Source organism: Lontra canadensis, unplaced genomic scaffold, assembly GCF_010015895.1.
Source record: "Lontra canadensis isolate GAN:19392208 unplaced genomic scaffold, GSC_riverotter_1.0 scaffold16, whole genome shotgun sequence".
Lineage (NCBI taxonomy): Eukaryota > Metazoa > Chordata > Mammalia > Carnivora > Mustelidae > Lontra > Lontra canadensis.
Window position 1 is genome coordinate 15,711,973 of NW_022631010.1, and position 26,946 is coordinate 15,738,918.

At 37.3% G+C, this 26,946-nt stretch overlaps 1 protein-coding gene across 4 annotated transcripts in view; it reads right to left on the reverse strand.

The window, feature by feature from the left end:
* TASP1 (taspase 1) overlaps positions 1-26,946 on the reverse strand; it is a 253,042-nt gene that overhangs the window by 134,204 nt on the left and 91,892 nt on the right. For 3 of the 4 annotated variants that reach the window (XM_032859197.1, XM_032859199.1, XM_032859198.1), the window contains 2 exons: positions 16,936-17,055; positions 11,608-11,686 (listed from right to left, as the gene is read on the reverse strand). In XM_032859197.1, coding sequence (XP_032715088.1) covers positions 11,608-11,686; positions 16,936-17,055 — 199 coding nt within the window. The remainder of the gene's footprint in view (positions 1-11,607; positions 11,687-16,935; positions 17,056-26,946) is intronic. The other variant, XR_004382876.1, reaches the window with a different exon arrangement.

Genomic DNA, 26,946 nt, shown 5'->3' on the forward strand with positions numbered 1-26,946 from the left:
GCTGGCAAGACTTTAAAGTACACACAAATCTGAATAATGCGTTGGAAATATTTGATTTATGTTAAACAGCGCTCTGGAATTTAAACAGTCGTAGGCTCAACCAAACCCTATTCCTAGCCAATCGGTTCGCTGATCAGCTTACACATATCGTTCCAACATACACTGCCCAGCTATGTTTAATATTTGAGATTTTTAAAGACCTTTTTGTGTTTTTTAAATAAATCTTATTTCAAGTAAATTTCCTGAGCTGAAAAGAACCACCACTACCACAACAAAATAATACCAAAAATGGCTCTGTGCGATAAAAGGCACTGCCTGTATTGAGTGAACTCTGCCTCTAACAAGAGCCTTCTACAGAGGGAACTAAGATGGCAAAGCCACGAAGGCCTTCAGTCCAGTAAGGAGCACGAAGCAGCGTGTCAGAAAGAAATTGTTTTTCTGCTCCTTTTGATGGGTTATGCTTTCAAGTCAGGAAATTAGAAACAGGTGTGCCAGAGGGCACACACATCCTCGCTCCACACTGAAAAACACGCGTTTTCAATTTTCAAACATGAAAGAGACTCCTGTTGAATGAAAGAAGAAATGAAAATCCAGCTCTGTTTCTGTGAACCATATGAAGGGAGCTTAGAAAGCCTTTGACAAGTTGCTCCACTTACACCCTCTCCAACTGACAGCAGGTAGTAGTCGACAATAGGAAAGAAAAGGCATTCTTTCAAGTGAAAACAATCAAAGGGAGAATTACATTAAGGATCACAGCACTGGCATTTTAACCCATCACTTGATCTTATGCTTCTGTTTCTACCATTTCTTCACCTTCTGTTTTAAAATTAGAAGTCTGTTCTTTCACAAAACAACAACAAAGCAATGCAAAGTAAGTATCTGGCAAGAAAGGAAGAAAAGAAGGAAGGAAGGAGGAAGGGAGGGAGGGAAAGAGAGAGAGAGAGAGAGAAAGAAAGAAAGAAAGGAAGGAAAAGAAAAGAAAAGAAAAGAAAAGAAAAGAAAAGAAAAGAAAAGAAAAGAAAAGAAAAGAAAAGAAAAGAAAAGAAAAGAAAAGAAAAAGGAAGGAAGGAAGGAAGAAAAGAGATTTGAGAAAGTACGAACATCAAAAAGAACATCTTGGAGTTCACGTGATCCACTATAACCCAACTCTAAATAATCTTGTTCAAAGAAAGATTTGTTATTCTTCATGATGTTCTGAGCTCTTCTAGGGTGCTGGAAACATTTCAGTGAGTATATGAGTATGATGGGTAATGCTAAACTTAAAGGCAACTGGTTTGGGTGGGACTTCAGGGAAGAAGGATGTACTAATGGCAGCAGAACAGTCAAGGCATCAGGTGCACCAAGATGCCTGCCAGTGACCCTCTGGGGGAACTGTAGTGCACACTCCTTAGGTGAATGGATGCAGCAGAACCCCATCCAGGACTAGCAAGCCTTTAGTATATCCAATATATCACCATATTTCTGTACTGGCAATAGGAAACTTTCCTACGCTATCAAGTATGGCCATAGATTCCATGCCCTTATAAGACATGGAACATCATGACTTCTCTTTCACCATTCCCAGACTATAGCACAGGATAAGAGCCTCTAAAATAGGTACCATTTTATAATATGAGAGCAATTACAAGTCATCTTACATAAGAGCAAAATACCTGCACTCATGCAAGCATGAAAAGACATCCTTCATATCCCTTAAAATTATGTTTCAAAGAATATTTAATGACACATTGTTTATTATACAATATTAAATAAACAAACCATAACACAAGCTGAACAGTTTTGCCATTTTTGTTTTATCTACCGGAAATCTACAAAAAATATTAATACTGCCTACAACAGGATGGCAAAATTATCAGTTTCATTTTTCAAATTTTTTTCAATAAGCATGTGTTTTCACAATTAGGAAAAAATCTATTCATTTAAAACCTCTAAGGTGAATGATAACCAAAGCTGTCATACTGAACTGGTTTCCCGGGAAATGACCTAGCATAATTCAGAATTCCACTTTATTTTGAACCATCAGTGACTTATGTAAAAAGCAGGAAATAATATATTAATAGTTCATCAGATATGAAGTGACATAATCAGAATAAGCAACAGTCTCAGAATAGAATTCCCATCCCAGATAATTACTTTAGTTCTTAGAAATGTGCTGGTAGTTTAAATACTCTGTTATCTATAAAGGAACATTTCTTCCCCCCTATCCCCGCCAATGAAACAATCCAAGGAGTCAAGTGCTTTTAAGATGATGATGTTTACAAATGTTAGGGTTTTATCTATGCTCACATCTAGAAGTTACAATTCACAAAAAAAGATTTCTCATGGCATGATTCCCAACCCTACATCTTACAAACCAAATTATTTCAGCTTAAGTATCTGTTCATTACCCTGAACTTACTTCTTGAGTGTAACAAAATTATGCAACAGCAGCACTGCCTAATAAGGCAGATAAAGGAAGCAGAGCAGGCTGAAGAGTCTGGATTCCAACTCAGTAGAACTAACAGCAATGTATTTAACTTGTTGACCAGTTTTGCCTCCCACTGTCTAAATCATTGTTAATCATTCCAGAACAACCTCACAGATGAAAGATCTATCTTCCAAATGTATGAGTGGGTCCCTAATCAAAAAGATCCCCACTTTATACAAAAGAAAATTTAAATACTAAGTCAAGGCCATCTAGGGACTCTAAATTAAGCTCCACACACCTTGCACTCACCCCTCTACTTAAGCATCTTCCATTCTCACCAGAATAACCACTCTCAACACTTCCCTTACCCTCCTCTCAGCCCTGAATAATCTGGGCTTGACCCAGCACACTTCACCTGTTATGGACTAATGCTTTGTGCCCCACCCCACCCCCAACAAATTCATATGTTGGAGCCCTTATCTCCTGTGTGATGGTATTTGGGGAGAGGTAATTAGGGTTAGATGAAGTCATGAGGATGGCACAAGAGCCCTCCCTCTCTCTCTCCTTCTCTCTCTCTCTCTCCTTCCCTCTCTCCCTCTTTCCCTCCCTCTACCATATGAGGGTGTAGCAAAAAGGCAGTTGTCTGCAAGCCAGAAAGAGTACCTTCACCAGGAAGTGAATCTGCTGGTACCATGATCTTGGACTTCCCAGCCTCTAGAGCTATGAGAAATAAATGCCTATTGTTTAAACCACACAGTCTATGGTATTTTGTTACAGTAGCACAAGCTAAGACACTACCCCATTGTATTTATTTGTTCATATTCAATTCATTCAACAAACATCATCGGGGCTTCAGATAAGCACCATCCACATATCAGTGAAGAAAATTGATGAAAATCCCAATCTTCATGGAGTTTCGTAGTAAAGCAGGGTAGAAAATAAAATAAATAGGTGACATATAAAATTAGATAATGATAGGGGCACCTGGGTGGCTCAGTGGGTTAAGCCTCTGCTTTTGGCTCGGGTCATGATCTCGGGGTTCTGGGATCAAGCCCCACATTGGGCTCTCTGCTCTGTGGGGAGCCTGCTACCCCCGCTCTCTGCTTGCCTCTCTGCCTTCGTGTGATCTCCGTCTGTCAAATAAATAAATAAAATCTTTTTAAAAATTAGATAATGATATACACTATGAGAAAAAAATAAAACATGGAAGGAGAATGTTGGCTGAGAAAATTTACATGTTTAAATAGCGTGGTGAGGAAAGATCTCAGTAAGAAGGTAAACCATCTGAATAAAGAGTTTATAAAGGGGGAGGCAGCAGCTTCAGCTACTGAGGGCAGAGAGCTAACAGGAAAGGAAGGAACTCGTGTAAAGGTCCTAAGGGGGTAGTATGCGTGGCATATTTAAAGTACAGTAAAGCAGCCAATGTAGCTAGAACTGAATGAGCAAAGAAAGAAAACCAAAAGTTGAAGTCTGAGAAGAAAGTGGGCAACATCATATATAAGGCCTCAGAGGCCCTTCATAAGGACTTTGGCTTTTCCTCTCAGTCAGAAGGTTAGTGACTGGACAGTTCAAAGAAGAAGTATGACATGATTTGACAGGTTAGAACACCAACTCTTGTTGGTACAGTATTTCCAAGGGGAGTAAGCCATTCAAATAACTGTGTTAAGTGCTGCTTATAGGATTAAAAGATGACCACTGGATTTTGGAGGTGATTGTTTATCTGGACAAGAACAGATTGGTGAGGTGGTGGTAGTAGAGGGAAGGCCTGACTGATGTAAAAAATAGAGGAGAGGAGAGAACTGAGGAAAAATACTGAAATTTAGGTAGAGACAACTCCTTGATGTCTCACCTTGAAAGGCTGATCAAAAACAGGTAAGAGTGGGAAGAGAGGCTGAACTCCAAGGTGACCTAAACACAGAGTCCTGAGTAAAACAGGGGTTTTATTCAGGACATAAATCAGGAGGCTAAGCCACAAAGAATGCTTACGACATACAAAGAATACTAAAGAGAAATCATGGCTAGTCTTAAAGAGGAGGCAAAAGCATGGATTCCTACGTGCCTCCCCACCCCTTCTGGACCCCAGAGAACGATGACCATATAGTACATGTGGATGTCTCAGCAATGGCCAGCCACTGGCTCCTGCGTTATGTGACTCTACTCTTGTGAGGAAGGCTGCTTTAAACCTCTGACAAAGGTCCCTGCGGAGGAGTTTTGCAGTACAGACTTAATAAACAATCTCCCACAGAAGGGCAGAGGAAGGACTGCTGCTTGTTAAGCTGAAGAACCAAGAGAGCCCCAGAGGAAGAGTGCCAGCTCAGAATCACTGACTCACAAATATTTAGGCAAAGCCTGGTCTCATTTTTTGCATTTTTTATCACCCCAACCTTTGAACCTACTCCTGGCAAGACATGGCCATATCGTCACCACCCTCAGGGTTCTAGAACTACCCAGAGCCAAACCCTAGAAAATCAAAGAACCTACAAAATCAGAAATCACTGGGTCACATACCAGAAACCAAGTAACAGAGCTTTCTTCATGCTAAAACACTTTAAGGAAGGAGGACTGAAGCCTGTGTCTCCTGAACTCCACTCAAGCTGCCACCTAACCCCTGGACTCACTGTTTCTCTTTAAGGAAAAAACATAGTGCACAGACAAGGAACAGCATACAAATGCTAAGGTCAAGCAGAGCATAAACTTAATCTCCTTCTTTTTTCCTCCTTCTGATCTTCTAATCCTCAATCTGTTCTTCCTTTCCACAGCCAGAGAAAGACCACAGATGCATCTGACATTATGCATCTGACGTGTTACTGAAAAATTATGTGTGATTCTGACTTTGGCAAATTGAATCAAATCTTAAAGTACTATTTAAAGAAATTCCATGATGAATAATCTTTTTTGAAATGACATCCATCCTTCTAGAAGAGGGAAGAGTCACATATGCATCTTTCATTTAGTGAAAAATATTTGACATATAACACTATGTAATTTAAGGTTTACAACATGTTAATTTGATACATTCATATACTGAATATGATTGCCACTGTAGCAATAACTAGCCCCCCTATCACATTACATAACTATCCTTTCTTTTTAGTAATTGGAATAATTATGTTCCAGTCTCTTGGCAACATTGATGATTATAATAATCATCATTTGTCTTAATTTTAATTTGTCTAGTAAGCACTTACTAAGTGCAAGGCCCTATGCCAAGCACTCAGGAAACACAAACATACCCACTGATCCCCTTTTCTCAAGAGCTTATGCCACTGCTTAAGAAAGCCTAAATAGTTATTTTCACACACACACATACACACACAGCTGAGAATAAGAAAAGTTTTTATTAAAGTTCATCAATTCTAAAGCATATTTTTTTCCATGTTCAAAATTTTCTGCAATCAGTCCACACATTATAATTGATGGCATCCTCCCATGGCTGCTCTCCAGGCTGCAGCTGTGACATAGTGACCACTGCCTCTAGAAGGAAGTAAGCTGTTCCTGTTGTTGACCTTTCAGTGGAGTTGTGCGCCATGCTGGAACTACAAGTTTTGAGCTGAGTTGTCACCTACCATGTATTCAAAAATATTACAGTATATTACAGAATTGAAACAAAAAGTAAATATGAGCATAAGAAGGCATGGAAATAGCAATGGAGCATGACATTGATATCAGTGCGGCAAATGTTTCTTGTTGGAGGAATACTACAAATTCTATATTTTCTTATATAGTAACAACCATGTGTTAAGAGAGATGAGAAAAAAGTGTGTCCTACTATGATTGGCAGTCTTCCTCCCCCTTAGTATATGTATCTTATATTGGTATATTTTAGTCCTAGATAAGATAATAAATATACAGGCAACAAAAGCAAAACTAGGTAAGTGGGACTATATCAAACTAAAAAGTTTCTGCACAAGAAATAATCAAAAAAATGAAAAAACAGCCTATAGAATGGGAGAATATGGGGGCACCTGGGTGGCTCAGTGGGTTAAGCCTCTGCCTTTGGCCCAGGTCATGATCTCAGGGTCCTGGAATCGAGTTCCGCATCAGGCTCTCAGCTCAGCAGGGAGCCTGCTTCCCCCTCTTTCTCTGCCTGCCTCTCTGCCTACTTGTGATCTCTCTCTCTCTGTCAAATAAATAAATAAAAATTAAAAAAAAAAAAAAGAATGGGAGAATATGTTTACAAACCATATATCTGATAAGGGGTTAACATCCAAAAGACATGAGAAACTCCTACAACTCAATAGCAAAAAAACAAATAGTAAGATTAATACATCAGCAAAGGACTTGAATAGACATTTCTCCAAAGACATACAAACAGCCAATAGGTACATAAAAAGGCATTCGAGCTCACTAATCATCAGGGAAATGCAAATCAAAAACAATGAGACATCACCTCATACCCATTACAATGGCTAGTATCGAAAGGATAAAAGATAAAAAGGTTGGTGAAGATGTAAGATATTCACAGCCTTGTACACTGTTCATGGGATTGTAAAATGGTATAGCTGCTACGAGCAACAGTATGCGGTTCCTCAAAAAATTAAAAATAGGACTATTATATGATCCAACAACTCTACTTCTGGGTATCTATCCAAAAGAATTGAAATCAGGATCTTGAAGAGATATCAGTACCTTCATGTTCACTGCATCATTATTCATAATAGCCAAGATGTAGATATCACCTAAATGCTAACCAACAGATAAATGGATAAAGAAAATGTGGTATACATGTACAACAGAATGTTATTCGGCCTTAAAAGAGGCATATACAACATGGATATATCCCTCCATATACAACATGGATAATCCTCAAAGATATTACGCAAAGTAAAGTAAGCCAGTCACAGAAGGACAGATACTGCATAATTCCACTTACATGAGGAACTTAAAAGCGTCAAACTCATAGAAGCAAAAAGTAGAATGGTGATTGCCAGGGGCTGGGGGAAGGGGGAAATGGGGAGTTGATATTAAAAAATCATAAAATTTTAGGGCACCTGGGTGCCTCAGTCAGTTAAGTGTCCAACTCTTGAGTTTGGCTCAAGTCATGATCTCAGGGTTGTGAGATTGAGCACCACATCAGACTCCATGCTGGAAGATTCTCTCTCTCTTTCTCCCTCTGGCCACCCCCTCTCCCTCTCTAAAAAACAAACAAACAAACAAAAACACATAGTTTCAGTAATGCAAGATGAATAAAGTTCAAGGGATCTGTTGTATGATTTGCATCTAAAGTTAAAAATACCGTGTTATACACTGAAAAATTTAAGAAAAAATTTCATGTTGTATTCTCACCACAATAAAAAATATGAATCAACGAATTTTTTTTTAAATAATGGTGTAGCTTATAAAAGACGGTGACTTAGATTCAATGACACACCATTAAGTACTCTGAGCCAAGAAGTATGCTAACTGCCTTCCATATGTCAACTCATTCAGTACTCACAGATATTAAGGTAGATATTCTTGCTTTACAAATAACCCTTGCCAAGGTCACAGCCAGTGAGTGAAAGAGTCTGCACAAGAACCCAGGTATATACTCTGCTGCCTTCCTAGCTAGACAAATTTCCATGATGCCAGAACATTAGTCAGAGTTTGCACAGCCCGCTCCTGCCACACTCTTTCCCACTCCCCACTCATTCCTCCCCACCCAGTGATGAGAACAAGATGCTGGAGTTTATCCCTGAGGCTAATGATCAAATTGCCTGTCTGGTCTTGGGAGAGCCCTACCCTGACCATAACTATCTTCCCTCTGCCTTTCAATTACTACCCTCCAAGAACTATAAACCTAAAATGTAGGCCAGGTCTCTAAATTTTCTGCAACAGCCTAAGGCACCAGTCTTTTTTATTTTGACCAAACAATTGCAAAATTCTTTGCACCACCTTTCTTCTGACTTGGTCACCCAACTCTGCCATGTGTTTCTGTTGTCAACCTCATAGCAACAGCCCCAGGAGAAACAAGGGTGAACCAATCATACAAAGTCCCAGGGACGGAAGGAACTGGAGATGTGCTCTATTATCCTCAGGTTATGGGGGCTGATGATGGTTAGTCCTTAAATGTCAGAAGAATATAACATAACAAACTGGGAATCCAAGTTTAAAAGCTGCACTGGATGTCAACTAGAAACCTGAATTTATCTTTAGTCATGTGAAATTATCTTCAGTTGATGCAAGATGTGCAAAGGAGGCAATATGCAAGGGGAAGGGAAAAAGACCTTAATTTTATAATTTTAGCTTTACCCACCCACTGCACTCTTAACATAATCAAATCAATGAAATGTGATCCTATTCCAGCTTCCACATCACCAATTTTAAAAAGGAGTGAGGTGGAAAATCCCAAAGAGATCAAATTTCTTTTCTGAAGTGACAGTCAGGCAGCTTTCAGGATTTTAGCTTAAACGAGAATCCAGGTTTCCAAATGTCTAGACATGAGAGTAACACTTAACAATGACAAACCAACTCGCTGAGTAACACACTGACCAAAAATAAAGTCAATACAACATATGATACTAATACTACTTTAGGAAAATAAAAATGAAACAATGAATTATCTATTTTAGACTTCAGTTTTTTCAAATACCACAACTGTCTATAGACATAAAACCATACTTAATTATGTACAAAAGCTAATTCCTAAATATCACACACAGAGATTTTCATGTGCCACCAATATTAAGTTAAAAATTAACTCATATTGGGGCAACTGGGTGGCTCAGTCAGTTAAGCATCTGACTCTTGGTCTTGGCTCAGGTTGTGTTCTCAGGGTCATGTGATCGAGCCTTGTGTCTGACTCCACGCTCAGTATGGAGTCTGCTTATCCCTCTCCCTCTGCTCCTCCCCATCACATTTGCTCACACACACACTATCTCTCAATTAATAAAGAAATAAAATCTTTTTAAAAACTAACTCATATTATATTATGCTCATCTCTTCAAAACTGAAAGAATGAAAATCAATTTTTTGCCAATTACAATTAGTATAGTTAAAGTTTAACATTAATTCGTGTTTGGACTTCACCTAATAGGCCAGTGGTCCACAATTTTTCCACTGATGCAAGGAAACAGACAGAAGCAACAAATATGAAATATGAAATATTATGATATTGAAATATGAAATGGTACCAAGAGGTCAAGTCTGAGCAAAGAACAGGATAGTGCTGGCAACAAAAGAGAGAGAGAACACAGGAGAAATTTCGTGGCAAAGGGTGGGAATAATGAATAAGGTATTTCGTTGAGCCTGCTGAATCTGATATGCACAGATGACACCCAGAGGGATATGTCAAACAGAAAGTCAGAAAAAACTCATGTGGCCCTCCAGAGAAAAGTCCAGAGGAGATAGACATGGAAGCAAATACCGTAAGAAATAACTGCTAAAATCATGAGAACAGTAAAACACCAAATCACCAAGAGAAAGCATACAGTGAAACTAAGAAAAGCCACAAGAGGCCCAACCCTGGGGTTGGTAGCAACAGGAAGAGTCTGAGAAGAGGGCCAGGATGGAGCAGGTCAGAAGAACAGGACAAACCAAGAGAGTTTTAGGATCTATGCTACAATAAAAAGGAGAGAGACACCTGTATCAGAGATCTAAGAGTCAAGAGTAAGCAGGAAAAAAGGGCTGGGTTGGATTGGGTGGTTTGTTAGCAGAGTCATACAGAAGGCAAAGTGTCAAGAAACTGAAGAAAGGAAGGAAAGGCAGCCATGTCCATTCTCCTGATAAAGCCTGATGACATGAAGGAGAAAGTCCTAGGCTGTAACTTGAGAGACAACACAGCAAAGGGGATGAACCACTTTGTCAACCACTCATATCACTACATTGAGAGAAAAGGCTTCAAGTACACCTGGCACAAGCACAGAAAACCTGGATCTAGATAACCATGCTGCCCATTAACTGCCCCCAACACACACACACACACACACACACACACACACACATAATTTCTAAATGATAATGACTTTTTTTTAGTAGTAATGTGATTTTTTTATTTTTTATTATTTTTTATTATGTTCCATTAGCCATCATAAGTTTTTGTTGTAGTGTTCAATGATTCATTAGTTACGTATAACACCCAGTGCTTATCCCAACACATACCTTCCTTAATACCCATCACCTGTTTACCCCATCCCCTCACCCACCCTCCTTTCTATAACCCTCAGTTTATTTCCCGGAGTCCAGAGTCTCTCATGGTTTGTCCCCTTCTCTTTCCCTGTGGTCCTCTGCTCTATTCCTTATGATCTATATACAAGTTAAACCATATGATAACTGTCTTTCTCTGCTGGACTTATTTTACTTAGCATAATCCCCTCCAGTTCCATCCACATCAATGCAAATGGCAGCAATGTCCACAACAGCCGAACTGTGGAAGGAGCTGAGGTGCCCTTCATCAGATGAATGGATAAAGAAGATGTGGTACGTATCTACAATGGAATATTACTCAGCCATCAAAAAGGATGAATGATAACAACTTCTAACACAGATACAAAAAGAGTGTAGCTAGAGGAGTAGATGTCATAAAATACAAATTAATTTACACTAATTAAAAGTGTAGCTAGAGGAGTAGATGTCATAAAATACACAATTTGAAGAGCCTGGGTGGCTCAGTTGGTTAAGCATCTGACTTCGGCTCAGGTCATGATCTCGGGGTCCTGGGATCAAGCCTCTCTGTGCAGTTCAGTCTGCTTCTCCTTCTCCCTCTGCCCCTCCCCTGCTTATGGAACTCTCTCTCTCTCAAATAAATAAAATGTTTAAACATAAATGTATATATATATACATATAAATACATATATATGTACATATATACACACACACACATATACACACATACATTTTGAAATACATCTTATATTTTCTGCCCCGACATTTTATTCAAGAGATTGCCTAATTTTTGAAATACCTTGTTGCTTTTATGTCTTTTGTGATCTAAATTTGGCACTATCCTGAATCTCTAGAGAAAAAAAAAACATTAAAAATGTAACTGTTATAGTTAATTCCAGAGCTGTAATGAAATGTTAGCAAAACATTTACATTGGGATACTTATATTGTGAAACAATCCTTAAAAGCTCCCACATATCAAAGATCTTTCAGGCATAAATGCTCTAGTCTATGCAGTGCCTTAGCACATGCTTTATGTTTACACAAAAATATTCTTTTCAGTCATTAAATGACCTACAATGTAGCAGTTATGAAAAATGGTCATGAAAGCAGCAAATACCTGAGGTACTCACAGCTGTAGAGTAGGGATTATGAGCTCCAGTATTTTCAGCCCAGCAGCCACATCCATAAAGAGCAGCCTAGGAAAAGAGAAAATAGGTACACAATGTATTTCAGAAATATTATGTGTAATTACTTGCTTTCAACAAAAGACAAAATCATACCCATCTAATAAAGCCTGGTTTAATAATGATGCATAGCAACTGGGAAATAATACCAGAGACTGTATAAGACCTACCCAAACAATGGTTCTAACACTATTTTAAACTGTATCTTCAATTACTGTATTAATCTAAAATTTTTCAGAAAAGGGCAGAAGAAAGTTTTTAGACTCTCATCAGCAGTAGTTTTTTTCCTTGAACAACCTTTCCCCAATTATAGTTTGTCAGCCAGTTCAGACAAATTCCTCTCTTCTGGCTCCTTGAAATCATGTGGTTGCCTTAAAATAGTGGCTCTCAAACTAGGTATATGTCAAATTGCTTGAGAAGTTTGGTGATAGGACCATGGTTCCCAGATATTCTGATTCAGTGGTCTGGGGGTTGCCCATGGAATTGGCATTATTAACCAGGGCCCCAGGAGGGCTGGGATGCAGGTGGTCCTCCTGGCATACTCTAAAAAACCCCATTTAGGAGGGCTTCTGCCATGCCTCCCTTAAAGTGGCACAGAAGGAACTACAGTTACTACCAAAGGGCCTAGTATATGTTCACCACCGTGCTAGATTCTCCAGATACAGAGAAAGGAGACAAAAAAGATCAATTCAAGTTAATTACTTTATGAGGCAGTAGAACAGATTTATATGCCTGAAACCACCAATAACACAAATTACTGTGGTTTTATAAAAGAATATAACAATCATCCTTATTTTGTTTTTAATAATGCCACCCAGAATGTCTGGATTCATCTCTTCAATATCCACAATGACTTCTCTGCCTTTGGGAGGGGAAATGAAACTGGCAACTTTTCCAGTCCTTAGTTAGAAGCAGAAGTAGAAAACCCCTTTGATAGCCAGCATCGAGAATATAAGGAAGTCTGCTCAAGAATATGCACCACCTCAAGTTTGGTAAAGAATGGAAAATTGAAAGCACAGATGTCCATCAGTAAAGAAATGGTTAAACATTTGCCCAGCAATATGCAGTATTCATTGCAGAAAGTTCCAAATAAACAATTCAACTTTTTTCAAAAAGATTTTTAGAAACTAATAAAAAAAACTCCAAAAGTATTATTGAATGAAAAACAGGACGACGACGACAAGCCACAATACATGGAGTTTTCAGTATGACTTCTGACTAATGAAGGAAAAAATACTCCCACAAAATAGTAACTATTCTTTTCAAAGAGATCACTTGTAAGGAGTGGGGAAAGAAGCTAAGATGGGAATGGTAACCAGACAGACCAGCTTTCTACAATATTCCTTTTTTTTTCTAATAAGGACTTTAGAACTCATTTGCTTCAATATTCTATCCAGAGCAGGAATTTCCCAGGCACTTCTCATACCAAGAACCTTGATACTTCATGAGGGAACACATTCCCCTTTTGGACACTTATCTTTGGCTAAAAGTTCTTCCTTAGATTGCTTTAATGAACATCCGCTTCATCGTAACTTCCATCCACTAATCCTGGTTCTACTCTCTGGAATTACTTTACCCTCCCTTCTGAAGTCCTCTAAATTTTTTAAAACAGCTATCTGAGTGCCCTGATTACTCTTTTCTCACTCAAGAGAATCCTAGATTTGTGAACTGTTCCTCAAGACTTTGAGATGCACACACACACACTCTATGCCCTTAGTCACTCTCCTTGAGAAATAATCCAATGTCCAAGATAATTGGAGATGAAGTCTCCCATGCTCATGTGACCCACAGTTGCCACCCTCAGTTGTCACCAGTAATAGCCTTATAAGTAGAACAAAGAACTCAATACAACATTGCCAATATGGCAAAGAGTAGAAAATCTATTATTGCCTTTGAAAACACCATGCTTCTAAAATACACAAGATTGTTGGGTCAGAGTGGGAACTGAAAGCCCTATAGAAGGGATTCCGCACATGGATTTCAGAACCAAACTGGCAAATTTGGGGGATAAGCCATTCAACTGGTATTACCTGGGACAGTTCCTAGGTGAACCAAAGCCTCAGAGAATAAGCCACCTGAGGGGAAGGGCCTACTCTTCCTTCACTGAAAACCCTGGTCATTGCCTTCACTGAAAACCCACTATCCTTGCCATTCGCCACAATTATCTTGACCAGGAGCCTGGACCCAAAAATAGCAAATAAGGCCACAAGGACACCTCTTAGGAACCTACAGGGGTCCTTTTTTTAAGAAAAAAAAAAAAAAAAAAAAAAAAAAGAAGACTAACTCTCTTTGTTTCTTCTCTCTAAGCGAATTCCCCTTATGCCACTTCCCCTCAATTTCATGATCTAAAGTTGTCTTCCATCTTAAACTTCTGAAACCAGTTGAGCTGAGACAGTGATAGGTCAGATAAAAGAAAGAACCAGAGACTGTCCCTCTCTTATCATTTCTTTGGATAAAATATTACAAGCTTGGGGCACTTAGGTGGCACAGGTGGCTAAGTATCCAACTCTTGATTTGGGCTCTGGTCATGATCTCAGGATTGTGACTAAGTCCCACGTCAGGCTCCATGCTCAGCCAAGAGTCTGCTTCTCTCTCTCCTTCTGCACCACCCCCACCAGCTCTCTCTAAAATAAACAAATAAATCTTAAAAAAAATAATAACAACCTTAAGCAGGGCTTTAAAAAATAAAAATAAGCTTTTTTCTTTTTAGTAGTAAAACTTCCTCAACATTTAACAAAGGTATTAACATTCTGTAAAAATAGATCATATAAATATCATTATTATTATTATTTAATCTTTTTTGGAACTTCTTTTCCTTTATAAAATGAGCATAACAAAAACCCTCACCTCATAATGTTGCTGTAGGATCACATGAATGAACATACTTACTGTACATAGCAAGAGACAGTTCTAGCTAATATATAGCTATATCATGAGGGACTATGGCAAGCAATTTAAATATGTCATTTAATATTCTAGAACTTTGTAAGGTAACTATACCCATTTTACAGTTGTGGAAAGTGGAGCTTAAAGATGTTGAACAGGGGCAACTGGGTGGCTCAGTGGGTTAAAGCCTCTGCCTTTGGTTCTGGTCATGATCCCAGGGTCCTGGGATCAAACCCCACATTGGGCTCTCTGCTCAGCAGGGAGCCTGTTTACCCGCCTTCTCTCTGCCTGCCTCTCTGCCTACTTGTGATCTCTGTCAAATAAATAAATAAAATCTTAAAAAAAAAAAAAAAGGACGTTGAACAATTTGTTTACAATAAGGGAGAGGTGAGATTAGAATAAAGGTTTATTTGAATCCAAAATTCACACTCTTAACCACTAAACTCAACTGCATATTTGTGTGGGGCTGAGTTGAGAGTGGAGGGAGAGTGGGATGTAATCATTCCTTTCTTCTTTCCCAGTTGTAAATTCTAACTATTGTTGGTAAACCAAGTAAATAAATTCTAATTTAAATTGCCACTTCACCATATGAACAGTTATTATATGTCTAGAGCAAGGTAATTAATATGCTAAGACTTTGAAACAGTTCACTGTACACTTAAAATGTATTTAAAAGCATCTATTTTTAGCATATTTTTAAAAGTCTTTTTTTTTCAATACTTTGTATATTTTATTTCCTTCCCTCTTGATTGTCAAGAAGAATGGTTTCCTACTGTCAACTGACGCTTTCATATTTCCAGGCTTATTACAGCTCCTCTATCCAAGCAATATAATCCAATTAAACAAATGCATTTTCCTGGTAAGTACCTTTACCCTTACCCACCACACCCTTTCCTGATTTTCACCTCTCACAAACTGTGTTTTCATACACTAGCTAATTGGGGCAAATCAATATGTTTGAGTTTTACAGAAGTATTTCTATTTCCAGGACAGTCCCACGTGTAGTGACAGAATGGCTTCAAGACTGTTCAATGTAATATCCTCCTAACATAGACCAGAACTATCCTTGGTTCTGCTATTGCTCTTTTGCTAACCAAAACAAACAAAAAACAGTGAGAAAGGCATGGGAATTGCAAGGCAACGAAGGCGGCTATGCTGGCTTTTCTCTCTCTTTCTCCACCCAGGCATCCAAATCTGATATGCCAAGCTTGGTTCTTATTCCAAACTTGACAAATACACAGGGCTTCGTAATGTGGAAAAACACCATGACCAGACAAAGGCTTTTTATAATGAGTTCAAAGCATTGTACACATGTTAAGTAATCATTCCCCATAAATCCCCCTGTACAGTAGGCAAAGAGTAGCACAAAATTAATTATTCTTTCCTACCCCAACCCCCCATGGGATTTTAAGAGGCTTATACACATAAAGGGCAGATCAGGGAATATCACTTGGAGATTTGCAAAGATGTCCTCCATGAATCAGATCACTCTATTCCAAGCATTCAGTAACCACCATGTCCAAAACAACCGTGATACCTACTCTTTTTCAAATGTGAGAGACAAGACATACATAGAGAGAATGCCAAGCAGTGCTCTACATGTAACACGAGATCTAAGTACTGAGCTTAAGCACAATGCTTGCAACTACTTTAACAGACTTCAGGAATCATTAGTTCACTCAACAAATATTTATTAAGCCCATAAGTAATGTACCAAATTGGTTTATGCTCAGAAAGCTTACTAGATCAAATGGATTGTGAAATAGCATTCTCAGTACAGAACTAAAGTTTGGAGATGGGGGGAGGAGGAATGGTGAAGATGTGCAACTTAACTGGGAATATGCCAATTACACATAAATCAGAAAGATTTCTTGAGTGGTATCATCATATGCTGGTGACCTGAAATACTGGTTAGTCTATAAAACACCTAAAGTGCTTTATCAGAAGAGGGATTTAGAGCATTAAAATTTTACTATTCCTTGAATGGAAGAAATACACAATGTCACTCTAAAATCATTTCCCAGCTAAAAGCAAGCAACAATATAGTTAGGTAGTGTTTACTCCTATAGAGAATGACATTTGCAAAGAAAGAAAATGAAGATCAACTCATATATTTTTTTTAATGTCTACTAAATACCCAATACTCAGCCTGTTGGAAATAACAAAACATAGTACTACTGACTTTAAAGATCAAAAAGAACTCTATGAGAGAGGTTTTTTTAAGAATCTGGAATTATATAAATGTTTTTAAAAAAATCACAATAATATAATTTTTTTTCAAAGGAAAAAACGTTTTGCTGGCTTAAAAAAATGGTTAGCTAGAAAATTCCGTGTTTTAAATTGAAAAGCTAATTTAAAAACCCTGTAATACTTACCTGTCCAACTCTACCTGGATGTTTCAAGGCCAAGCCTCCACTGGAGACAGCAGCAGCAACGTTCCCTTCATGGTCCACCACTACAGCGCCCACTGTGTCCAAAGTGCCTGAGTCATTCTCCTGGAGAGTGAACAGGATATGAGCACTCACTGAACACAGAGTGTCACAATTTGATATGACCACACAGCACTTTTCCATACAATCATGACATAATTCAGTAAACTCTTAATCTATTCATCTATTATCGAGTTATTAATATTAACCTATTAATATTAATCTATTAATATTAGTACCAATCTATTATCAAATTGCCACTAAAACCCTGTTCAAGTCAAAATGTATTTTCTTTTTTTTTTTTTTTTTTTTTTTTTAAAATTTTTTTTTTTTTTTTTTTAAAAGGAGTAATAAAAAATGGCAAGAGGCAGGCAGAGTGAGAGGAGGAAGCAGGCTCCCCGCTGAGCAGAGAGCCCGATGCGGGGCTCGATCCCAGGACCCTGAGATCATGACCTGAGCCGAAGGCAGAGGCTCAACCCACTGAGCCACCCAGGCGCCCCCAAAATGTATTTTCTACTGAAAGATCCTGAGCAAAAAGTGTCTTGTTGCTTTTCTCTAATAATAAGCCTAGCATTCCTAAGGGAGAAAGAAAAAACACAATCTAATATAAAATAGCATATCGCAGTGTCCCCTTAATCTCAGGTATTAAGTTCATGATTGAAAATTTGTAAGAGGAGAAGATCTATGGCATAAATGAACCAGTAAGTACCATTTTTAGTACTTCTAAAAATATTGTATATAAATTTCTAAAAATAATATATTTAATACAATAAATAAAGAGAATGGTGGTCACAATTTGAAGTATACGATGTTACAATTTTCTTTTATAATTCCTTGCTTGTGAGAAATTGATGGCCACCTCCTTCCTCTGCTGTATTAATAATATGCTTGCCAACTATATAGCAGAAAATTGTACATTCCTGGGAGGTATCTTTGCATTTCTGTATCTTGTCCCAAGTCCCACAAGCTTAAGGCTTTTCACATATATTGACTACAAGGAGCTGTCTCCTACCTCAAAGATTTCTGGGTCACCTGTGCAAGACAGACAAACCTTACAATTCTGGATAAAAATCAGAATCACAGAAAACAGGGAAAAACTTTAAAAAAAAATATCTTTGTGTATATTAACAAGGGAGGCTACTGCAGGTCTTTAGGTTAACAACAGTCATTGCAATGTTCTCACTCTAGAGTTCTGGTTTTTAAACTAAGCCCCACAACCCAAGACTCCCACCTTCACCCCCATCCCCAAAAATGCATAAAAGAGCCCAGGCACAACTCCAGGCTCAACAAGACCAGCTCCTCCTCCTGCGTAGTTTATTGCCCATACTGCTGAGCAATACTTCATTTGTACAGAGGGATCCCTGGCTAACAAGTTTTCAAATGACACTCTCAGGCAATCCCCAGAAAAGTCAATGAGTTCCTAGGGCCACCTTAGAAGGTGAGCAACATTGAAGGGAGTTCTGAAATAGTGGAGACACAATGCAAGCAAAAGTTTTTTACTTCAAGCAAATTTAAAAATCCAGAAGTAGAGTATGCCTCAACAAATATTACATGAAGTCTGTTAGGAGAAGGTACATCTAGACATTTACATTTCTTTGGTTTTTGCTCTAGATTCTAACTCCTCTTAAATATACTGATACACTAGGACACTACTTACTTTAATAGAAAACATGTAGCTGACTGAAATAAGTGCTTTATTCCCTCTCTCCCTTTTAACCACAGCCAGGGGAAGTCTAGGCCATATCCAGGAATACCACAGTTGCGCAGGTGGCAGACTGCCTGAGTTTCAAAGATAGCTCCCTAACCTGACTGTAAACTCTCTGAGGAAAGGGCTGACTGACTGATTTTACATACAGCAGATATGAAGGGATACTTAGTCTTCAGTTAGGAGGATATAAAGCATGTCTGCATCTAGGGTGTCACAGAAACAAGAAAAACAAGTGATGATGCATGCAAGGCTATTCTAATATCAAGGCCTCAGTTTTCCATCTCTTTTCTCAACACTCAGTTTCATGCAAATCCAGAGGATGCCACTACCTTAGGGAAGACTTAACAATAACTAGGTTTCCTCATTTGCTATGGAAGAAGTAAAGTTTATTTTCTTTGGTAGGTAAGATAAAAGTATAAAAGTAAAGAATTGCATTAGGCATTTTATTCCAGAAAAAAAAAAAAAGAATAACCCTAAAGAAAAATGTACTTTAAAGGGGAAACATTTCCTTCATTATTCTAGGAAATAATTCCTTTATCTTTTTACCCTTGCAACCTCAAATAGAGATTGTCTGTTCCTTTCCAGATGCCAAGTCTTATGTCTTCGACAGGAGGCCTTCTCAAAGTTTAATGTACACACAAATCATCTGAGAATCTGTTAAATGCAGATTCTGATTAAGTAATCTGGCACTGGTCAAGACTCTCCACTTAACAACCTCTCCAGCAATGCTGATATTGCTGGTCCTCAGACCCTACCTTAAGAAACAAGGTAAAATAGCATCCTATGGGATTCATTATCAGCCAAACATCTGCTCTACTCATTTTAAGGCAAATAAGTTTATGGGCACAAATCTGCTGAAGGAGAAACTTCAGCATTAGCATTATGTCAACATAAAAGATTTAAGTTCTATCTGGTTTAACTATCAATTGGCAGCGTATCACCAGATCGTACCACAATGAACATACTGTAAAGTACCTTAAAGTACTGATCTCATACTGGTTCTTTTAGAAACAGAGAACTCTCATACAAATAAACAGAAACTATAAAATACTTTCCTTAACAACAATAAAGTCAAGAAAGGGTATTCTTCATTAGTTCTTTATTAACTGTGACTGCTGATCCCAAGCATTTTGTAAAACGGAATTTTAGCTGAGGGGATAGATAATGTATACACAATGATATACATTACTTATGAAACAATTTTCTTAGCATTTCATTATCATAAACTATAAGGACTCTTATCTAATCAAACTACTAGAGAAAGATACAAAAATATTACATGTAGATGGATTTACTGTAACTTGGTTTTTAAGAATGAAAAATCAAGCAAAAACTACAGAATGCTGTTCCAAATTAAGCTAAATATTCCTAGAGGCTTGCAACACCTGCAAAAATCAGAATTACTTCATAAATATTCAAGAATTAGTTCATAGATTTCATATACTGAAAGGCAAATTTAAGGATGATGAAGTAAGATTTAAGCATTTTTATGAAGTGTAGATAAATTGAGTGAAAGACAAACACTGGTATTTTAGCCATAATAATTTCACAGAACTCATTTGTACAGAAATGAAATCTTAGAAAGGTTAAAAAACACACAATGACTGTTAGTATATAGAGCTACTATTATGCTCTTACACTCCATAAATACTTAAAAGTACATGCTCCACATAGGTACACATGTACCTATTGTCCTCAACTGAAACATGCTATTTCCAATACTTATTTGATAAAATAGTGACTAAAAAGCAACTGTATAAATCATATAGTTCCCCTTATAATAAACACATGTAATATTAAGTTGGCATAGAGATCGCATGTGTTATGAAAAACACGGAAATAAAACTTTCTTCAACTCACCAATAAACTAGTAATCATGTTGAGCTTAATGTCAAAAGTTTTAATTTTTCTCTGCCCTAATCTGGAGATGGCTATTACACAATCACTGTAAAATTAAATTAAGTAACACATAACTACATCAAAAATAACAAATCACTTAAAACAAAGTGTAGGTACTTCGCACCATAAAATTATGTTTCTAATCTGTGTTCTAACTCTGAAATCTGCCCAGAGACATCATCTATCAGTTACCTATCTCATTAACCTGGCCTTTCTTCTATACAGAATTACTCAAGTATCAGATAGCTAAAATGCAAGAATAATATCTCAAACATATAAGTGCATCCTGAAACTGGTTTTCAGTGGAAATAACCCAATACAATAATAAAAACAAATACATTTTTTTAAAAGATCCCAAATCTTCAACATACACCTTTGTTAGGATTATGAGCAAGATTATAACTGGCATGAGTTTCCACTTGAGAAAAGCAGATGACTTACGCCCTCCATGACAGTACATTAATGGCAGCATAGAGCTTTACGTCTTTGAATATTCTAACCATGGAATTAGTTCCAGCTATCAGTGACCTAGACTGGCTCCAGGTCTATCTCCCAAAAACCAGACCCACAGTGGGGCCACTAGAGGATTAAGAATATTAGGAATGGGTAAACAAAGCATGATTTAGTTAGAATTATCTACTCTTGTGTATCTGGCTTGGCTGAAACCAAGGAAAATTTGGAAATAAGAATACCCAATGACCTTTTCCCTCTCTCCAAAGAAAATCACCCTTCTGGGGAAGAAAAACTGAATGGGAAGAAATTAGAGAGGGAGACAAACCATGACAGACTCTTGATTCCAGGAAACAAACTGAGGGTTGTGGAAAGGAAGGTGGGTGGGGGGATGGGGTAACTGTGTGATGGGTATTAAGGAGGGCACAGGATGTGATGAGCACCAGGTGTTATACACAACTAATGAATCACTGAACATTATATCCAAAACTAATAATGTATTATATGTTCACTAATTGAATTTAAATTTAAAAAAGAAAATCACCCTTCTGATGCCCAGTACTATAAATGATGTTTCTGTTAATTATAGTCAAGATGTCTATTCTTAAATAATCCCTTATTTTCTTTGCTTAATAAGTATGCATTAAATATCTTTGCAACACTACACAAATTAGAGTCAAACATATCTACTACAGAGAAAAAAATTGTTAAAAAATTGTTATTTATTCCTTAAATCACTCTACAAAAGTTACCAGAAACATTTTTAGCTCAAAATAAAAATAAAGTGGGTTAACCATGCTTTTAAGGGGCTTTAATATATCTTCACTACACAACTTTAGTTAAAGTTCATACCATAACAAAGCTCCAGAGGATTACCTAAAAATTCTAAACCCTTAAATACAGCAGAAGACAATGTTTTCCAAATGGCAAAACACCTAGACAGTCTTCTGAGGCTTGCAACATTCGAGGTAGAAAAAGCCATGGTTTTAATCTTGGTTTTTAAAATAATATTTCAAATAATGAACTAAGGGTTTGTTTGTTTCAAAATGGAGCAGTTTGAGAGCCTCAGTGTGCATGCTGAGAGCGCACGTGTAAGTGATGGAAGAAACCAGATGAACATACTCATGACTTAAATTATTACATATCTGAAGAGTAAAAACCACAAGGGTAGTTTCATACAGCTTTAAATCATTTTTATTCTTATTCATATGCTGTTAAATTAAAATTATTTTATACTTATAATGAACCACTGGTTAAGGAAAGTAAACCTAAAATATACTGGAATTAAAATAAAAATTGAGGAATTTAAGAATGATAAGTTTGACAAAGTCCTTAATATAATATTAGCCAGATCATTAAACTGCATTCATCTGATCAAAATACTTAGAGAATAAGCCTCAGTGACTACAAATACTGGTTTAAAAATTCTGATTTGGTTTCTTGTTTTTCTGGAATAAATATTAATCACAATTTTTAAATTCTAAATCAAAAATTTCAAATTCTCCAAAGAAGACACACAAATGGCTCCCAGACACATGAAAAAATGTTCGTCATCATTAGCCATCAGGGAGATTCAAATCAAAACCACATTGAGATACCACCTTACACCAGTTAGAATGCCCAAAATTAACAAGACAGTAAACAACAAGTGTTCGAGAGGATGTGGAGAAAGGGGAACCCTCTTACACTGTTGGTGGAAATGCAAGTTGGTGCAGCCACTTTGGAAAACAGTGTGGAGATTCCTTAAGAAATTAAAAATAGAGCTACCCTATGACCCTGCAATTGTACTACTGGGTATTTACCCCCAAAATACAGATGTAGTAAAAAGAAGGGCCATATGTACCCCAATGTTCATAGCAGCAATAGCTACAGTTGCCAAACTGTGGAAAGAGCCAAGATGCTCTTCAACAGATGAATGGATAAAGAAGATATGGTCCATATATATAACGGAATATTACACCTCCATCAGAAAGGATGAATACCCAACTTTTTTATCAAAATAGACGGGACCAGAGGAGATTATGCTGAGTGAAATAAATCAAGCAGAGAGAATCAATTATCATATGGTTTCAGTTACTTGTGGAGCATAAGGAATAACATGGAGGACATTAGGAGAAGGAAAGGAAAAGTGAACTGGGGGAAATCGGAGGGGGAGACAAAGCATGAGATACTGTGGACTCTGAGAAACAAACCAAGGGTTTTGGAAAGGGGGGTGATGGAAGGATGGATGAGACTGGTGGTAGGTATTAAGGAGGGCATGTATTTCATGGAGCCCTGGGTGTGGTGCATAAACTATGAATCTTACAACACTGAAAAAATAAAGTAAAATGTTAAAAAAAATTAATTTTAAATTAAACATGAACGTAGCAATTAAAACCCTAAATATTTACCCAAGAGAAATCAAAATACATAAAACAAAAGACTTGTCAAAAACGTTCACAGCACTTTTCCTCAACAGTCAAAAGCTGGAAACAACCCAAATGCCTATCAAGAGGGAAATGCATACACAAATTGTGATAAAGGCAACAGGGGAGGACTGTCCAAGCAATAAAAAGGAACTAGTGATATGTACAACAGTATGGATAATCTTTTAGGTGTCCACTGAGTAAAAGAAGCTGGACACAACAGACTATATAATATATGATCCCATTTATACAAAAGTTTAGAAAAGGTAAAACTGCTCTGCAGTGAAAAAGAATCAGAAAAATAGTTGTCTTAGGAGGGGTCTTGACTATGAAGGGGCATGAGAAAACCTTCTGGAGTAATGGTAATGTTTTATATTTTGATAGTGGTATGGACTACATGGCTTTATGCATGTCGAAATTCATCAAATTATATACTTAAGATATAAGCATTGCACCACACGTAAGCTTTACCTCTAAAAAAATCAATAGCTGATGCATTTATCTAAAAGTACACAATGAAGAATTCAAAACATCAAGTCATGAACAAATTTTCTATTTCTGTCCTAATACTATAATACATTTATATTTATATAACATTTAATACACAGTTGATTACAACTGTTAAGTAGTAACTGTTAAGTAGTAAAACATAAAAGAGATGGAAAAAAGAGTATGGGTGAGAGAAAGTCTAACATATGTCCAACTGGAAGGAACAGGTAGAATAAATAAGAGAAAATAATGAAAGAGAAAAGGCTAAAATTTCCCAGAACTGATGAGATATAAGAATCCAGATCTCCCAGAAGCCACAGAGAAAGGAAAGGAGTCAGCTAGAAAGAAAAGATCACCCACAATAGAATGACAGAACTGCCAGAAGCCCAATGAAAGCCAGAAGATTGTTGTATACCTTCAAGGCTACTCAGAGAAAAGTAACTATAAACCTAGAAGCAGGTGCCCAACAAGATTATCTTTTAGGAACAAAAATAAAATAAAGACATTTTAAAATCAGTAAGTAAAGTGAGTCCACCACCAAGTGACCTGCACTTAACGAACGCCTGAAGGACCATTCCTTTTAATACTACAACCTGACCTCTATGTCCTCCCTACCACCTACTCATAAGCAGACCTAATCTCCCTTTCTTGGCTAAACTTTATTTTTTTTCTATAACATCTCGATATCTCCTAAACTGTACAATTGATTTTTGTATGACTTAAATTGCCAATCTCCCCCTCAAGACTAGAAGCTCCACAAAAGGCGGCACTCTTTCTATGGTTTATTCACTGCCATTTGCTAAGCACTGAGAAAAGCACTTCACATCTCTTAGGCATTCAATAAAGATTTGTTGCATGGATGCATGAATAAGCAAGTAAATTATATACTTCAAAAAGAGGAAAATAATTGCTACGATTTGAATGTTTGTGTCCTTCCCTGCCTGACACTTACTGTGAGGTCAACACTGGTTATTCCCTAATTCTTAAGAAAAAGATGAAAATAAATCTTGCCTCTCAACAACTCACTCTCTTAGAAAGTAAACTCAGCGTGAGTACAAATCTTTTTGTTCACTGATGAATCCCAAACGTCTGCAACAAAGATTTCAATAGACATTTGTTAACTAACTAAATAAAATAAAATAAAAATTTTCTTGTTGTTGTGAATGTTTGCATCCTTCCAAAATTCACATGTTGAAATTCTAGCTGCCAATGTGATGCTACTAGGAGGTGGGAGCACTGAAAGATGGCAGAGCCCTTCTGAATGGGATTCATGCCCTTCTAGAGACACCCAAGAAGCTCCCCTACCCCTTCTGCCATATGAGGTTATAGCACAAAGATGGCCATCCAGGAAGCAAGCTCTCAACTGCCTGTGTTTCGATGCTGGACTTCCCCAACTCCAGAACTGTGAGAAACAAAGTTCTGTTGTATATAAGCCACCCAGTCTATGGTATGTTGTTAGAGAAGCTCAAACAGACTTAAGACAATAATCCAAGAAGGATAATCAGGCATGAAAGGAAGCAAATAAAATGGCAAAACAGCATGTAAATCGAAACTAATATTGTCTTTAAAAATATAACACGTTATTAGAATGTCAGGTTAGATTTTGAAATATGGCTGTATGTTATTCATAGGAGATATACTTAAAGCATAAGGATATGGAAAAGTTGAAAGTAAAAGGATGGAGGGAAAAGTGATATGCCAAGCAGGTACCAGTCCAAACAATGTAACTATATTAATGTCGAGCAAATTAACTGTTAAGACAAAAGTTATTAATAGAGATAAAATCTCTACATGATAAATGCTGGAAGTTTAACACCAGATAGAGAGAGTAATTCTAAATTTGCATATACCAAATAAGAATAGCTCAAATGTATATAAAGCAAAAGCATACCAACAAGGAGAAAGCAACAAACCACACTCATAATGAGATATTTCAATACATTTCTTTCAACTTCCAGTAAGAAACAGAAGACCCAAATTATACATTAAAAAGTGTGATTGCCTAGCTTTTATAGAATTCTGTTCCCAACAATTAGAGGGGAAACATTCTTTTCTTTTTTTTATTTAAATTTTAGTTAGTTAACACACAATGCAATATTGATTTCTGGAATAGAATTCAGTGATCCATCACTTACATACAAAAGCCAGTGCTAATCCTAAGTACCTCTTTAATACCCATCACCCATCTAGCCCATCCCCCACCCACCTCCCTCCATCAAACCCTCAATTTGTTCTTTATTGTTCAGAGTCTCTTACAGTTTGTTTCCTCTCCTTTTTTTGATTTCCCCCTTCCTATATGTTCAGCTGTTTTCTTTCTTAAATTCCACATATGAATGAGATTATATGGTATTTGTCTTTCTCTAACTTATTTCACTTAGCATTATACTCTCTAGCTCCATCCATGTCATTCATTGCAAATGGCAAGATTTCATTTTTTCGATGGCTGAGTAATACTTCATAGTAACACCTCTTCTTTATCTATTCATTAGTCAATGGACATTTGGGCTCTCTCCGTAGTTTGGCTATTATTAATAATGCTGCAATAAACACTGGGGTGCATGTACCCCTTTGAATCTATATTTTTGTATACTTTGAGTAAATATCTACTGGAGCAATTACTGGATCATAGGTAGTTCTATTTTTAAATTTTTGAGGGGGGCGCCTGTGTGGCTCAGTGGGTTAAGCCTCTGCCTTCAGCTCAGGTCATGATCCCAGGGTCCCGGGATCGAGCGCCACATCGGGCTCTCTGCTCAGCAGGGAGCCTGTTTCCTACTCTCTCTCTCTGCCTGCCTCTCTGCCTACTTGTGATCTCTGTCTGTTAAATAAATAAATAAAATCTTTAAAAAAAAAAAATTTTTTTTTGAGGAACCTTCATACTGTTCTCCAGAGTGGCTACACCAAAAGGAAACATTTTCAAATGCATATAAATATTTATAAAACCTGATCATATACAAAACCACAAACTAAGTTACAACAAATTTCAGGAAATAATATCAGATAAAATAT